The sequence below is a fragment of the Urocampus carinirostris genome, chromosome 10 (genome assembly GCF_059441175.1).
Source record: "Urocampus carinirostris isolate Australia breed hairy pipefish chromosome 10, RoL_Ucar_1.0, whole genome shotgun sequence".
NCBI lineage: Eukaryota > Metazoa > Chordata > Actinopteri > Syngnathiformes > Syngnathidae > Urocampus > Urocampus carinirostris.
In genome coordinates this window covers 25,855,950-25,871,832 of record NC_142358.1, presented here as the reverse complement: position 1 = coordinate 25,871,832, position 15,883 = coordinate 25,855,950, and the positions used below count along the sequence as shown (strand labels likewise).

Genomic DNA, 15,883 nt, shown 5'->3' with positions numbered 1-15,883 from the left:
TACTCGAACTCCCCCACTTGGGGCAAGATCTCATCCCCAACCTGGAGGGAGCATGATTCGACTGATCAATCGTTGCTCAAATACAGTAATATGCTACGGTGAAACCTGTGTACACGCACAGGAAAACTTTGTTATTTTTTGGAATTAATGTAAATGCGTTATACATGAGAAGATAGGGAACTAGGAAAAAATAAGGCGACTTTTTTTTACCAAACAGCCTGCGACCTGGTACAGGTCCCGTGGTTATTGACCTCCGTGTTATACCACTTATTTGCCAAATATTTTAAAAAAAAATAGACAATATCAAAAACAGAACCAAATAAAAATGAATGATAGTGAATGTGACCAGTTGAGTTTAACTTTAAACCAAGGTGAAAAGTTGCTAATGTTTTACTGGTGTGGCAAAAGATATTGGGTTGGCTTAATCACAAATGAACAAACCAAGTGACATTTTATAACGAGTTGCCCGACTTTAGGCATGTCAAAGCTAACACGTGAGAAACAAATTCGACTTCCTCCCTTCTATGGCCTAATGAAATTCCATCCATTTCCTGTCCCACTTATCCTTGCGATAGTAAACTGACACCCAACAGAGGTTGTTGAGCTTACAGTGGCATCTAGTGATTGATTGGAAGAAGTGCACTTGCAAAGACAATTTATAGTGCTGCAAAATTCCTATCAGTACATAAAGTGGCTTGCAAAACTGTTTGGCCCCCTTGAACTTGTGAAGAATCAACGCAAAGTGGGACACAAACATGAAGTGGAACACACTTTATTGGATATTTTAAACTTTTTTAACAAATAAAAAACAAAAAAAGTGGGTGTGCAAAATTATTCTGCTTTACTTTCAGTGCAGCAAACTCTGTCCAGAAGTTCAGTGAGGATCTCTGAATGATTCAATGTTCATCTAAATGACTAACAATGATAAATGGAATCCACCTGTGTGTAATCAAGTCTCTGTATAAATTCACCTGCACTGTGATAGTCTCAGAGGTCTGTTTGAAGCACAGAGAGCATCATGAAGAACGAGAAACACACCAGGCAGGTGTGGAGAAGTTTAAAGCTGTATGTTGTCCTGGAGAGGGATGGACACCACCAGGCTGTAGTTTCCATAGAAACGGTACCCCTACAACCCTAGTGGTTAAGAGATCCAACCAACCAACCAAAAAGGCTGGCTTGTATAAATAGCAGCAGGTGGTCATCACCAAATTCATCACCCACACGGCCGGGGGCTATACGGCTTTTTTGGGGAAAACGAATATAAATTTGAATAGAATAGGATAACATTTAAATAATAGCATAGAAGAGCATAACATAGCATAGAATACAATAGCAAAGAATACGGCCCCTGTGCTGTGGAATCCTCTGCAACCTCAGTGGAAGTGTTTAAATCTTACACGTATATTCTATAGTTGCATACAATGTTTATATCAATGACAATGGGAAAAAATAGACGAAAGAAATGAATTGAAGAGAAAAAAGACAACAGCCCCAAAAAATGCAATGTTCTCTCTTTTTACTTTTCATTTCTTAATTTTTCTCTCCCTTTTTCATACCTTTTTTTCTCAATATTACTTATTGTCTTATTTTTTACTTTTTTCATTTTGGTATACTTTTTTTTTCCTATTTTTCTTTTCTTTTTTCTTTTCTTTTTGCTGTACTTTTCAAAATGAATACAGTAGTGTGTTTGCTCACTTTGAGTCTCATTATTTTGTCTTCTTCCGTTGGGCTTTTACCACTTTTTCGGTGGCTTGACGGAATACAGCGACATCTAGTGGGAAAATATTACAACTGTTCCTTTAACTTTTATTAAAAAGAGGGGGCTCACACTATCATCCTGGGGGCCGTAATAGGCCCCCGGGATGCGTGTTTAAGACCCCTGTGTTAAACCGTTATTATTGACACAAAGGTGAAGAAGTGCAGACTGTTTAACCTATCCCAATGCACTATGCAACTCAGTGTTTCTGGCACCATGATTAAAAATAGTGTAATGATGAGATAAGCTCTATTGGCTTTTCATATGTCATCTTTGCCACTTGTGGTCTAGTGGTAAAGTGTTGGCGGCCATACGGCTGTGATACGAGTTCGATTCACGTAACGGATAATATTTCGCGATTTTATTAAGAAGTAATAACTGACTGATCGTTATATGCATTAAGTACACAAACAGCCCAACGGTTACACAGTAGCTCTTATTGCAGTCTCGATTTCATGCGCCTTATACTCCGGTGCACCTATTCGTGCGAAAAATACAGTACTCATTTTGTACATGTTCTACTATGTTCAAAATACTGTTTGAGACCTACTGTCATGTCTGGCGCGGTTGCCATGGCGCCCATCGGGCCCCGCCCATGGACCGGCTGACTCGCATTGACTGATTGCTTCTTGACAGTATTCAAACGCGTCCCTTTGAAGGGTGCGTTGCTGGATCGTTTGTTATACCTGTTAAACTTTGGTAAGACTTCGGTGCGATTTCTGCAAGTTCTGTTTAATCCTGAAAAATGCCTAGTCTGTAAATCTGCCTGCATTTGATCCTGTTTTGTTTTTGGTCTGATCCGTTTTGGACAACTTTTCGTTTGTTTGGATTTCTAATCCACTCCGCGACCATCGATCCCTGGATCGAGTGTGCGCACCCTCCTTTGTTTGAGTAAGTCTACGCAAATTAGTTCTTACTTCCTGCTTCCCACTCCGCTACGTGACACCTACCTTCTTAAACGTCTTGCCGTTGCTCTGCAGCTCATCTTCCTCCCTGATCACCTCTCTGGTGCCAAGGCATTCTTTGCGGGGAAATCTCGTGGCTGCATATTCAAAGACCTTGGGCAAGGTGTCCAGTGCCGGGTACAGAAACCTTTCCAATCCCTCGATAGATTTAACTGCTCGATAAGGTCCCTCGGGTTGTCCATGCACCGAGCGAGCTTTTAGTCTTTTTCCAGGGTACTTCTCAGAGCAGTCCGTGTACCCTACAGTTCTTGACAACCAATTTAAAATGGAGTAAGGAATGAAGGTGCAGAAGGAGTAAATGGACACCATGAAGTGGAAGGCGAGCCGCAATATGGGGTTTAGCTCTTCTTTATGTTTCATTTTGGTCCGTAAGAGTAGATGCAGATCAACCCTAGAAAAATATAGTCGATATTTGATCAACAGTGATTCTTTACATGATAAAAAAATACAATTATTCTTTAAAGTCAAACTTTAAATTTGCATTAGATTAAGCAGTTTTACATTCTGTGAGGTTTAACATATCATGATATGTGTCAGTTTGCAACAGCTCATACCTTTTTCCAGCATTCAGCAAAAAAAAGACAACAGTCTACTATTCTATATAAACTACTGTTCTTCCACTTTACATCCTAATGAGGAATTAGGGCTCAACTCATAATCAATAAACGCTGACAAAGACATTAAAGAAGAGACCAAACAAAGCTATGAAAGACACATCAAAGAGATTGTTTTTAATTTGTGTCATCCATCTTCAATGAAGCCTCTAAAAAAGAATTGTCTTTATTGTCATTGATATAAACATTGTATGCAACAAGATTAGACATGGAACTCCAGGGTAAATATGTTATAAAGACTTTAAAAATAAAAAGTAGATAAAAGACTGTAAGGGTAAATATTTACAAAGTAGTGCTTCGAGACTGGCCTAATTTATAATCAGGCCAATATAAGCAATGAAAGAATAGTGGAACGTAACAAGAGTGCAATAAAACATAGCGCAATAACATTAGCAGCAACAAAATAATCCCCCCTAAGTCGCGAGTTATATATTTTCACAGTTTTGCGCGCTTGTTAAGGAGGGTGATGTCCGTAGTTCATGTTTCACGGATTCCTTTACCGCCTGGATCAAAAGCCTACCCTTTTTAAGAAAGTTTTTTTAGGGTTACTACTGGCTTCCATGGTTACCAGTGACACAAGAAGCCTCCTGTTCTGACTAAGATACAGCACCATGATCATCTGGTCAGCGTTTTTGTCAATGGAAAGCATCCGCCCTCTCTCCAGAGATGAGCTAAACTATGCAGTCATTAAACTTACACAATTACTGTATACAGACGCTTCCCTACTTACGACCATTCAACTTACCAAAAACGATAGATACCAACATTTTGTTCAGGATATCGAAAAATATCCGGACATTGTTCTAAGTTAGATTTTGTATTGGGTACAGAACATTACTGTAGTGCTTCTTTCCGCCGCTACAGGCGTGTGGCGCTGCGAGAGGTCACCCAGCTGTCAAGATGCGACTGCCCCGTTGGCGCCAACAGCCACGGGTTCTTATTGGCTGTTGAACTCTTTTTAACCCCCGCCTTCCAAGAGGAAGCCGTCAGACTGTCTGCAAACCTATGCTCTCAGCTAGGAAAGCTTTGTACTCTTCGACATCATCCTGCCACGTTTTCCTGCCTTATACCTGTTGCCGACCTGTTTCTGGACCCCTTCCTGCTTTTGCTCCTCCCTCACGGCCATCGACCTGTTTTCTCGCTGTCAACGACTACCCACGCTCGACACGGAAGTGCCACTTCCGCGTTCCTGCCATCAGCTACCCGTGACCGGCAATCATCGAATCGTGGATGCAAGCACTCCTCTCTTTCTCAATAAAAACTGAGTAAAACAAATGCTATTGGGTCCTGTCTCCGTTCCTAGCTTGTGACACCAGCATCCAATATTATATTGAATGGATGCACGATAAATTAAACGAGAAAATTTCAAAGTTAGAGATACAGTATCGAATGTTTACACACGAACTAGGAAAAGGAAGTGGATTTCTTCTTTGGAGTGGATGCTGGGTGACTTCTCACAGCTCCACCACACGCCAGTAGAGGTGGAAAGAAGCACGACAGTAATTTCCTGTACTCGGAAAAAAGTGCACACAATACAAAATCTAAATCACAGCTATGTCCAGACATTTTGAACATGTTCGTATCTACCATTTTTCGTAAATCAAATGGTCGTCAGTAGGGGAGCGTCTGGATTATATTGTGAATAACAAGGCATGCTCCAGAGTTTTATAAGTTTGGTGGTATATATTTTTAAAAAGGAATTGGTTGTGGTCAGTTAACATAAATGGGTAATTTTTACAAATGAGCGACCAAACTACTTTTGCAAAGAGGTTGGTGTCCTTGATCCGTTCCCACAAAAATATTTTCTATAGCTGATGTTATACTTTACTTTATTTTGTTGTTGTTGTGCTCTGTGCAGCCCTTTGAGACTTTTTGTGATAAATAAACATGACTTGACTTGACTTGGTGGGTCGCCAGCCTTTTGTCATCTACCTCACCAGGCCAATAATCTGAATCTTAACGCATTTGAAAATCCTTATTTGCGTGTGTGTGTTTGTATGTGGTTTATAGACTCCGAAACAGCTGAACCGATTTTTGTGAAAAAGTACTTTAGGCCTTTGGGAGTTTCTTTGCTAGGTTTCGTGTCAAGGCACCGCCAATAATTATTCACAAAATCAATAAACATCATCTTTTGTGTACAAGCAGCTCTGGAGCTGCATGCAGCCATGTGACTCTTCGACAGTCCCTAGTGGCTTCCTGGTGGCTTTTCAACAAACCACAGCCCCAACAACCTCGCTCAAGTAAAATACCTGGTAACGCCAAGCTCAGCAACGCCAGGTTATTATGCTTTCTAATCGTAATTTACAAACGAGGTCCAAACTGCCTACTTTAATCTGCAACCTTTGTTTTACCCCAGAGTAGTTATTTAATACATCCCATTAAGGGATAAAAATGATTCAGCATTTACTGAACATTCAATGGCAACAGCCTCCTAGCCTCACTGAAGTTAAGTCGAATTACATTCACATTCTGTCCCAGGCTTTGAGCATACTTAGCAAGTTTTCTGGGGAAACCTTAACATAAAATTCACGTAACACTACAACCAGTTGTTGCTATGTGTAACAAAGTTCATGTGCAGTTCTCAGTTTCCTGTAACACAAGTTCATTTTTCATGCACACAGCACAACACCCTGGCAATTGGAACGAATGGAATTTAATCTGGTTTTTGATAACTACTTGTAATTACAAATACATTGCATTGTTTCCACAAACAGATAATGAATGCCTTAATTATGTTGAGAACGCCCTTGCCTTTTGGACTAATTTCTTCTCATGAAAAATTGTGAATGGTTCAAAATGGAAGTCAATGTTGACACAAAAATTTCATCCAACAAAAAAGATGTTGAGTGTTTTAAATTTGCGATTTACTTAATATAACAATGCTCGTTGCTTAAACTTAAAAGCTGATCAGTCCACAAACGAGTGTCTTAATTGCGACACAATGTCTTACTTTTGTGCATTAGACATAAACAGAGTGTACCATACATATTTTAAAGGGACAGTGTGTAATATTTTTCCCTCCTAGTGATACAAAAACTTTCAGTTAAAAAACAAAACATTTATTTGAATACAAAGCAAAAATACATGAACTATCATACCAAAGTTACATCAAGATTATGAGTCGAAAAATTTATATATCCTTCACTTCGTGGAATCCCTGTCTAGAAGTTGCCGCCATGTTTGTCTGCGGTCTTGCTGCACTGGGCACCCAAAGCGATCATAACTTGACAGCAATTTTTTTCATTTATTTTTTATATTGATCAAAATCACGTCACCATCATGTGCCTTGAAATCTATCATTGTATTGACCATTACCCCTTACGCTTTAAAAATAAATAATGATACAGGACGACAAAAAACATTGTAGTCAGTGCTACTAAGTAGTTGAAGCATGACACTGCTTTGGATTCTCTATTTATTTTATTCTATTTATTTGCTTTGTTTTTTATTTATTATAGCTGCTAAACTGTTTGGATAATATTGAAGGGGAAATTATAGTTTTATTACAGTTTGTATGTGTCTTTGTATGATTTTATCCTCAAAAGTACTTTTACGAAGCCAAAGATTATACACAGGTGCTGTTTGTATTCTGGCAACAATTGTATCCTCTTGGGGCCCTCTGAGTATTAATCAAGATGGCTTTCACTTCGGTGCCGGGAGGTCCGGTCGCGAGCTTGCCTCCCTTTTTCTACTCCTCTGACATCACAATGACGCATTGTACCTTTTGTGTTACAAAGTTTCACTTTTCTTATTGCTCATTTATTATGCCCGCACGCCATCTAGCTGCCAGCATTATTCGCTTCATTTAAACATGTGATTTATGTCTAAACCAATCTGATTTGTTTCATGTATTCATGTGACCTCATTTAAGCCAATCAGATGTGTTTATGCCCGTGTTTTCAATTATTGAGTCTTTAGCCATTGAGCGTGTGTGATTCCTCCCTGAGCCGATCTTGGAAGCAGACCTAGGAGAAAGCTCAGGTGGGACGCGCCTCCGATGGAAGGGCTATCAAAAACCTAATCTCCGACTCAGAGTGTGTTCTTTTCTTTATCCTAATACAATCTGTAGTTTTAACCTTGACGAATATTTGATAGGAACAAGTGACATAAGGTATTGGAACACTTGTATAATGTTTGAATGATGTATTTTCACAATATTTTTATGTCAGTGTTATCGTGCTCATAACAATATCTTGTCATTACTGTATAGTTAAAACTGAAAAACAGAGTACCGGTAAGTATTGATCAATTAAGTCAAGTTCTTAATCACTACCTTTTGGAGACATGTTTATCAAAGCTCTAAAAGATTGTAGTAGACAAATATGAATCCAGACAAAAAACTAATTTCATGGATGTTATGATTTTTTTACTAATACTTTGAATTGAAAAACAAAACAAAATGTATTGGTTATCACCATTAGCCTCCAGAAAGAGGGTTTTATTGGTTATCAATAGAAACAAAATAGTTATTATGCATCCCTAATACATAAATATTTATTTCACAATACAGAGAGAAGAAGACGTACCAAATATGGTGTATGTCCTTATTCTATAAGTTGGAAAACTACACAAGAGCTGGTATTGTAAGTATTTGCATCAAAATATGTTGAGCCACTTTAACAACCACAATAGAAATGCAAAACTTGTGGCTTACTGAAGACAAACAAGTCACTTGACTAAAGGTCAAACCACAAAATTGCACCAGAAGATTACAAATGAAAGTTTGACCCTAATCTCTTGCATTTCTTGAAAAATCCTCACTGTGCAAGATGTGCTCTTTCAATGGCCAGACTTATACAGCCTCTTAATGGATTAATGAGAAATATTGTGACATAGTCTCAAAAAAGGAGCTTGTTGGCAAACACGTGTGTTTCTGAGCAAGGGAAAACTGTTTCCTATTGTGTGACTGCTGTTTTGTGCTTCATTCGGTCATTAGGCATTTAGCAAGCATTGCAGAAATGTTAAAATGGTAGCTATAGTGGCAAAATGACAACATTCAATTGGACCTGAGGAATGCCACTGCTTGTCTAAAGATAATATGAAACAGGGAAACGGAGCCAAGCCCACTTAATTACTTAACAAAGGTGATCACATGAGATTTTAGGGTGCAGGAAAATTGCATTTTCATTTTGTGGTATTCAAGAAATACAAAAATAGCCATATCTTACTTCTATTATTGGCAAATATTCAAAGAATTCAACAAAAACGAGTTTAACATTACAAACAGGTTTTTCCCTGAACACTCTAATTAAAGAATAATCATGTACTTCAACCTTTTCCTTCAAAAAGATACACATTTATGTTTTATCTCAGTCAGCTCTATGTGTCACACTCTTCAAGAGACATTGTATATTATTTGACCCCTTAATATTTCTGTATTGTCTCAAGCAACCGACCAGTAGATGGTGCAGTATTGTGACATGCAATCGATAAGCAATGCAAAAAAGCACAAGGAAGAAAACAAAATATTGACACTCGAAGTGACCAGATAGCAAATCATTCTCATTTTTTACCCAACCTTTAGAAAGGGTTTTTGTTTTTGGGTACCATAGCTGCAAGTTGGTGGACAATTATGTCAGCGCCCTCAGATGAGGCTCATATTGTTTCAAATAAATAAATAACAGTTTCTTGATGTATGACGTATTGTTTTTTTTTTCGATTTATGAAGGTTTATTTTTTTATCATTAATAGGCGCTAAATAACACTCATTGACCTTTTAAGGTAGCATGTAATTTTGGTCCATATGGAAGGGCACAGCATTTTGCAAATCAGTTTCTGCATCAACATTTCATCCCCAAAAATATACCAAAAGACATGTGGCAGGTGCTGTTATCATAATTTTTTATTTTTTAAATATAAGCTGAATACATATAATAGCTACTGACTAGTGTTATAATGTTGTTACTTTTGTTTAACTGTATCACAAGTGATCACAAGTTAGGCCCTAATTTAGTTACCGGTAATTATTCCTAGCTTGGTACAGTCAAAAATGTAAAAACTCAGAAACAAGGTACCTTCATTTTATGCATTCATTAGTCAGATTGGCGTCTTGCTAAGTGTCTAGTTGATTACATTTTGAATGTGTCAGATTGCCATTTGCTAGAATCTACTTATTAGTCAGTAACAAATTAGCATCATTAAAGCTTACTACGCACCCATCAGCAGAGGATTTTTACAGGGATTTTAAATCTCGTCAGGTCTGATTGTCCAAAACAGACAAAATGGGATTTTTTTTATCCCATCCAACATAGACCAAATTTAGGAAAAAAAATTCCTTGTTTTAATTCCAATGTTGTCCAAGTTAAATCTAAAAACGAACATGTTCTCAACACCTGGAAGCATACTTTTTTGGCTTTCACCTTTCAACTGAAGAATCTATCTTACCCAACTGACGACTTTTAAGCGAATTTAATTGGTAACTAAACCCTGCTTACCAACCATCACTTTGACCCAAAATGAAAATATGCGATCCACATAATTCCGTGACTGCAGTGAATACAATCTAAAATCGTTAACCCATGTCTCGTGTCAATCTGCCCTGCTGATTAAAAAACTGATCAGAAACTTGTCGTCGTTCTACTGATAAAACAATCTGGAAAAACAGCAAAACTGTTACCAAGAATTTAGAAACAACATCGAGGTGCTGAACCCTTCAGCCCTGTGGCAGATTCTCCTTTAACCTGTGTCACAGTTTGGTTTGCATTGGGATTGGGAGCTTTAAATGAATATACAGGATAGATAGATTCTAACAAGACTTTTGTCACATATTTCTTAATCACGTTCATGCAAAGAAATTCGCATTGCAGTTAAGGAGTACTAGGTTGGCGATCTTAGTGGTGCATCTCTCCTTTTTTTTTTCAATGATTCAATTTTGGGTGCAATCAAAATGCAATTTTCACCTCTTACTCGAATGGTACACAGCTAAGTATGGTGTGGTTGAGATGAGATTCTGGGACAAGGGTATGCAAATCTAAAATCATGGCCTTTGGTCGGGAAAAGGTCGAGTGCCATTTGTAAGGGAATTTACTTCGATTCTCTGTTCCTGATATGTTTATTCTGTTTTTAATATTAGTCAATTGTAAAGATTTCTTCGGATGCCAATTTGTAGTTTCGACGATTGCATCATTGTTGGTATCAGCCAATCGTGTTACTGTTCTTCGATTTCCAAACTCTGTAGGGCTGATCTGCTTTTTGTAACCCTAAATATTTAATAGAATGGGGCTCAGAGGATGACTTGAGGATGGAATGGAATGTTCTTATTTTAAAGCTCCTCTATGGTTTTCCAAGTTAAAAATCCATTGATTTCTTCTTTTATTATTTTGAGTGTCTTTTTATGTTCAAATTTAACAGTTCCTATCGTTAGACTGGATAAGATATAGTTCCGTAATTCATCCATCCATCCGTCCACTATCTGCACCGCTTATTTTCAGTAGGGTCGTGGGGGTGCTGGAGCCCATCCCAGCTATTTGGGCAGTGGGCTGGGGACACCTTGAACTGGTTGCCAGCCACTCGCAGGGCACACAGAGACTGACAACCATTCACTCGCTCATTCGCACCTAGGGACAATTTGAACCAGCCAAATAACTTGACATGTATGCTTTTGGAATGTGGGAGGAAACCAGAGTGCCTGGAGGAAACCCACACAGGCACGGGGAGAACATGCAAACTCCACACGGCGAGGTTGCAGTAGCTGGACTTGAACCCTGAAACTCTGCACCGTGGGGCTGTTTCCTTAATTTATAACAGTTATATCACTAAACAAGAACTTCTATTATAAATCTTAGTACAGTAACCCCTCACTGTAAGGTGGTTCACCTTTCAAAGTCTTGCTGCTTCGCAGATTCTCATCACACATTATGTTCTGCATTCTGATTGTCTCGACAGTCCCAAAGAGAGTATTGGTAAAAAATAAATAACAAAATGTTACAGGTATTTTATCTAGTGATTTTCTTTGTTAAACAAATGCTTGGAACTGTAGAAAGGGTTTCTTATTTGATTTGATTGTATTGTAAAGTATTATTATTATTATTTTTATAATACAGTATTGTAAAAAAAAAAAAAGTTACTACTACATGGATTCCACAAATCACAAGATCTTTTTGAACGTAAACACTGTGAGAAATAAGGGATTACTGTATTCTAAACTTTACCAGGAAGTAACAAATTGATGTGTCCATTTAAGCTAGCAGAAAAAACAACATCTGAATATTCAACGTGTTTTTGGTGGACTACACCTGACCCAACAACAATTGACAAGGTCATACAGACGGAACAATTAATTAAGTCTCCCTGTTAGCTGAGGAACACCTTGGGATTCTTGCTGAAAAGCTAGAAGAAGTAATAAGAGAGGGATGTTAAGGCCTTCCTGCAGAAGTGAGTGCCCCAGCAAATTAAGCTTAACAGGTAAGCAGAAGTTGGACAATGAAAAGTTGAATGAACATTAAAGTCATATTGTTTGGATTAGCCCCTACTAGTCTAAACAAAGCATTTTGGGTTTATAGAATATAAGTTAAGAACCAAAATCCATCAGTTTTCAAATATCTCTGAGGACAGCCATTTTGAGATTTACTGGCTAGTGAAGATCCCATCAGAGATTCTCAAATTTTAGCTGCTAGCCAATCGTTAGATACAGTCCTGGGACACTTAGGCATGACATCATTTGTATTCAACACCAAGTTTCGAGATGGGCTCCCCCCCGAATTGGATGAAAACAGCTATATTTTCCACCTCAATAACAATCAAAATGCCGTGTCTAGACTAGTTGTGACCTTACAACTTGTTATTGATAGAAAATCCTGTGGGTCAACATCTGGTTTAATCTGTTTTTTGAAATGCTTGTTTCTTGCTTGTCATCAAAAAATAATAGTGTTTTTACTTTTAACCAATTTGAAACAAAATTTTAGGCTCCAAAAATGATGCACACAAAATAAACCACCAATTTTAATCAAACCAGACGAGGATCTCTCAAATACGGCCATTTGACATGTGTTTATCGCTATATTACCCTGAAAACGCCCGATCTTCGGAAGCTGAGCAGGGTTGGGCCAGGTTAATTCTTGGATGGAGAGCACCTGAGAATACTAGGTGCTCTGCTGAGACAGTACTGTTAGTCGTAACAAACCCATCCACCCCCTGGTACAGTCGGTGAAAAAAAAATTCCCTAATGGAACCAAATGATTAAAATGTGTTTACTTTTATTCAAACCAGCCCACAAGACAATTCTGAGAGAAGCACAAGAGAAAAAAGCTTCATAATGCTGTACATGGACCTGCAGTATTAAATATGTCCACCGGGAGTCGCGAAAGACTGGCGGCACTTGCTAATTAAACCCAATGTAGCTGTATTCGCGGACTACCATCTATCAACCAGAGAACATCTGAGGAAACAAACCATCCTAATGTTATTTGACTTAAAATATTAGTCACAGAGACGCTGTTTAATGCTATATGATTGCACTAACCTTGATTATAAAGTACATAATTAAAAAATAGCACTTCGGTGTCTGCAGAACTTCAAGAAGCTTTAGCTCCTTTTTAAAACAAATATGAAATCTAACGGCAAAGGATTTAAGACTCTCCATTGACATGTACAAAATGGTATATACATCAATTGGCCATTTTTCTCTGGGCCTGCCCTTATGCAAATGTTTTCAACCCAATGCACATTTATTTCTATGACAGGTCCTCCCATGCCAAAGCCAAACTATGTGTCATGATTCTAAGTAAAAAGTCACTAAACCTGTCTAGTAGATTGCATAATTATACAAATACTGTAGTGGCCACTGCCAAGAAAGAACTGCAAGTGTGTGTGTACCGTAGTAAAGAAAAACTCGGGGCGACCAACTTGGCACCTATCATCAATAAATAATAACTGAGTGAGAACCCTCTAACAAATTAAAACCAAATAACCAAGCAAAAAATTGGTTGCAGTTTCTTTCATTGTTTTAGATTTCTTAACACAGACATTTTGAAAAATAATATTAAGAATATTAAGAATGTCTTTCCTCTCATTGATAAAAATAAACTGAACAATGCTTACACCAAGATAAGACATGGCACTTGTGGATAAATATGTAATATAGGCTGAAAAAGAAAAATTAAATAAAAAAAAAAAACAATGTCAAGAAAAAATAGGCAAAAATATTTAAAGGGTAGTACTTGGAAACTGGTCTAAGTTGTGAGTGCATGGTTAAAACAGCACAAAATAAAATGGTGCTATGTCAGACCTGGGCACTCCGGTCCTGGAGGGCCTCATGTTCTGCATGATTTTTGAGGTTTCTCTGATCCAATACAGGTGATTACAATCACCAGTATCGTTAACGAGCACTTGCTAGCTTGCTAACGAGGTTATAATTTGTATCACCTGAGTTAAAGAAGAGCAAACTTCAAAATCTGGCAGGACGTGCGGCCCTCCAGGACCGGAGTGCACAGGTCTGTGCTATGTGATAATACTGCAATGAAAAGTAGTGTAATAATATTTAGAATCAGCAAAATCCTTACATAGATCAACAGATAAGATATAAATGATCATATTGCTATACAATACGAATTTTTCAATACAACTCAGGGATCAGAATAGAGATTTTCATTTTCAGCTGAAATAGCCAGCGTCCAGGAATAAACCAGGGCGGAGCACCCCCCCCCACCCCCCCCCCCCAAACCTGGGTTTTAGGAAATTTACTTGTCCAAAACCATGCTTATATTTATCATTTAAGTAACATTTTTAGAAGATTAAAATAATTTGCCCACATAACTGATTTTTTTGTAAATACTGCAAGATAAGTTCAAATGCAGTTCAGTCCCTGCAGCTTGTGCGACAATGTGGCCAATTTTTCTAACGGCCGCCAGGGTGCGCCAGAGCAATAAAGGAAAGAGTGAGACAGTCGGATTTTGAATTTGTTTGCTACGCAAGAGAAAAAGTGAAAAGGTCGGAATGCCTTTGGGGTTAAAAAACAGCGGAAATCCGCAGATCCGCGGAAAATTCTGATCCCTGACAACTGTCGGAATACTGTATATATTGATTATATTATATATTGAGTAGCGGCACGGCGACTGGGTGGTTAGCGCGCAGCCCCCCGGTACAGAGGTTCAAGAACAGCTACCGCAACTTCCTCGTGTGGAGTTTGCATGTTCTTCCCGTGCCTACGTGGGTTTTCTCCGGGAACTCTGGTGTCCTCCCACATTTCAAAAACATTTATGTCAGGCTAATTGGCCTTTTGAAATTGTCCGTCGGTGCGAATAAGCTAGTGGATAGTTGTATGTCTCTGTGTGCCCTGTGACTGGCTGGCAACCAGTTCAGGGTGTCCCCTGCCCACTGCATGAGGATAGCTGGGATGGGCTCCAGCAGCCCCGCAACCCTACTGAGCATAAGCGGTGCAGATAATGGATGGATGGATGGATTTCTTGAGCGCTTGATAGGAGGAAGATGAAGGAAACGTGCAACTTTTTTATCTCCCCAGTGACGTTTAGGCTCTAAATTTTAAGTACAGCTTTAGCATATTGCAATGGAAAAATAATAAATAATGCAATTACGTTTAGTGGCAACAAAATTAATGCATTGTTGCAGACAAACTATTTCTGCAAAAATAATCTTAAACCAAGGCTTTATATATATATATATATATATATATATATATATATAGTTAAAAAAAAAGTTCAATAAAAAATTAACAGAGGTTAGCAGAACATTTATTGGGGGGGTTTTCTGCAAACTGGGGCACTTGCAATCGAACACACACCTCTAACAATGAATGAATGAAACTCACCTTTGATTGTTAGCGAAGTCTGCAGTTGTTGCACTTTGCGTCAAGTAGCATGCTATTATTTCATGTGCTGTTGCTGATCGGGTACGAAGGGGAGGGAGAGCGTCTGACGTCGTGCGATGATTGGACTTGAAGAAGTGGCGCGTGTTGAGTGAGGGCTGGGCTGGATGCGAGGAAGGAGGACCGGTGGAATTCACGGGTTACCTACGGTCACATCAGCCAGAAGAACTTGCGATGGCCCTTTATCGAGAAGCGACTCTTACAGCTCGGCTCTCTAAAAAGAGCTGGCCCTTTCGAATCTCAAACGGTATTTCAGATAGTTTTGGTTCTGTTATTCTGTTTATTATTAATTATTATACAAAATTATGCACGAAATGACTGAAGGGGTAAATAAATTAGGATCAGAATAATAAAGAAACAAAAAACGGAAAAAAGGCAAAAAGAGAGAAACAATAAAAACACGAGAAAGAATGAGTAAGAGCTAGAAAAAAAACTAAAAAGAAGAGAGAAAAAAAGAAAAAAAAGCTAGGAAATAAAGAATAAATAAAAGGTAAGAGCTGAAAAAACAACAGAAAATAGCAGCAAAATAAATAAAAAATTAAGAAAAAGGAAACAAAAGAAGAAAAAAAGGTTAAAAGGCCATAAAAAGGAGAAATAGGTGCAAAAAAAGACATAGAAAAATAGGGAAAGGGCTAGCAAAAAAAAAGGGAAAAGGGAGAGGGGAAAAAGAGTTGGCCCATAAAACCGTTTTCTTCGCGAAAAGACATCACTAAAAAGAAACTGACCT

The 15,883-nt window shown here is 38.3% G+C and overlaps 1 protein-coding gene across 2 annotated transcripts in view; it reads right to left on the bottom strand.

Moving 5' to 3' along the window:
• acsl3a (acyl-CoA synthetase long chain family member 3a) overlaps window positions 1–15,163 on the bottom strand; it is a 42,917-nt gene extending 27,754 nt beyond the window's left edge. The window contains exons 1-2 of one of the 2 annotated variants that reach the window (XM_088345400.1): window positions 15,100–15,163; window positions 2,707–3,112 (exon numbers count right to left, since the gene is read on the bottom strand). In XM_088345400.1, the coding sequence (XP_088201526.1) occupies window positions 2,707–3,081 (375 nt within the window). In that variant the 5' untranslated portion in view covers window positions 3,082–3,112; window positions 15,100–15,163. Of the gene's footprint in view, window positions 1–2,706; window positions 3,113–13,697; window positions 13,784–15,099 lie in introns of those variants that run through there. The other variant, XM_088345401.1, reaches the window with a different exon arrangement.
• Between the last annotated feature and the right edge of the window lie 720 nt (window positions 15,164–15,883).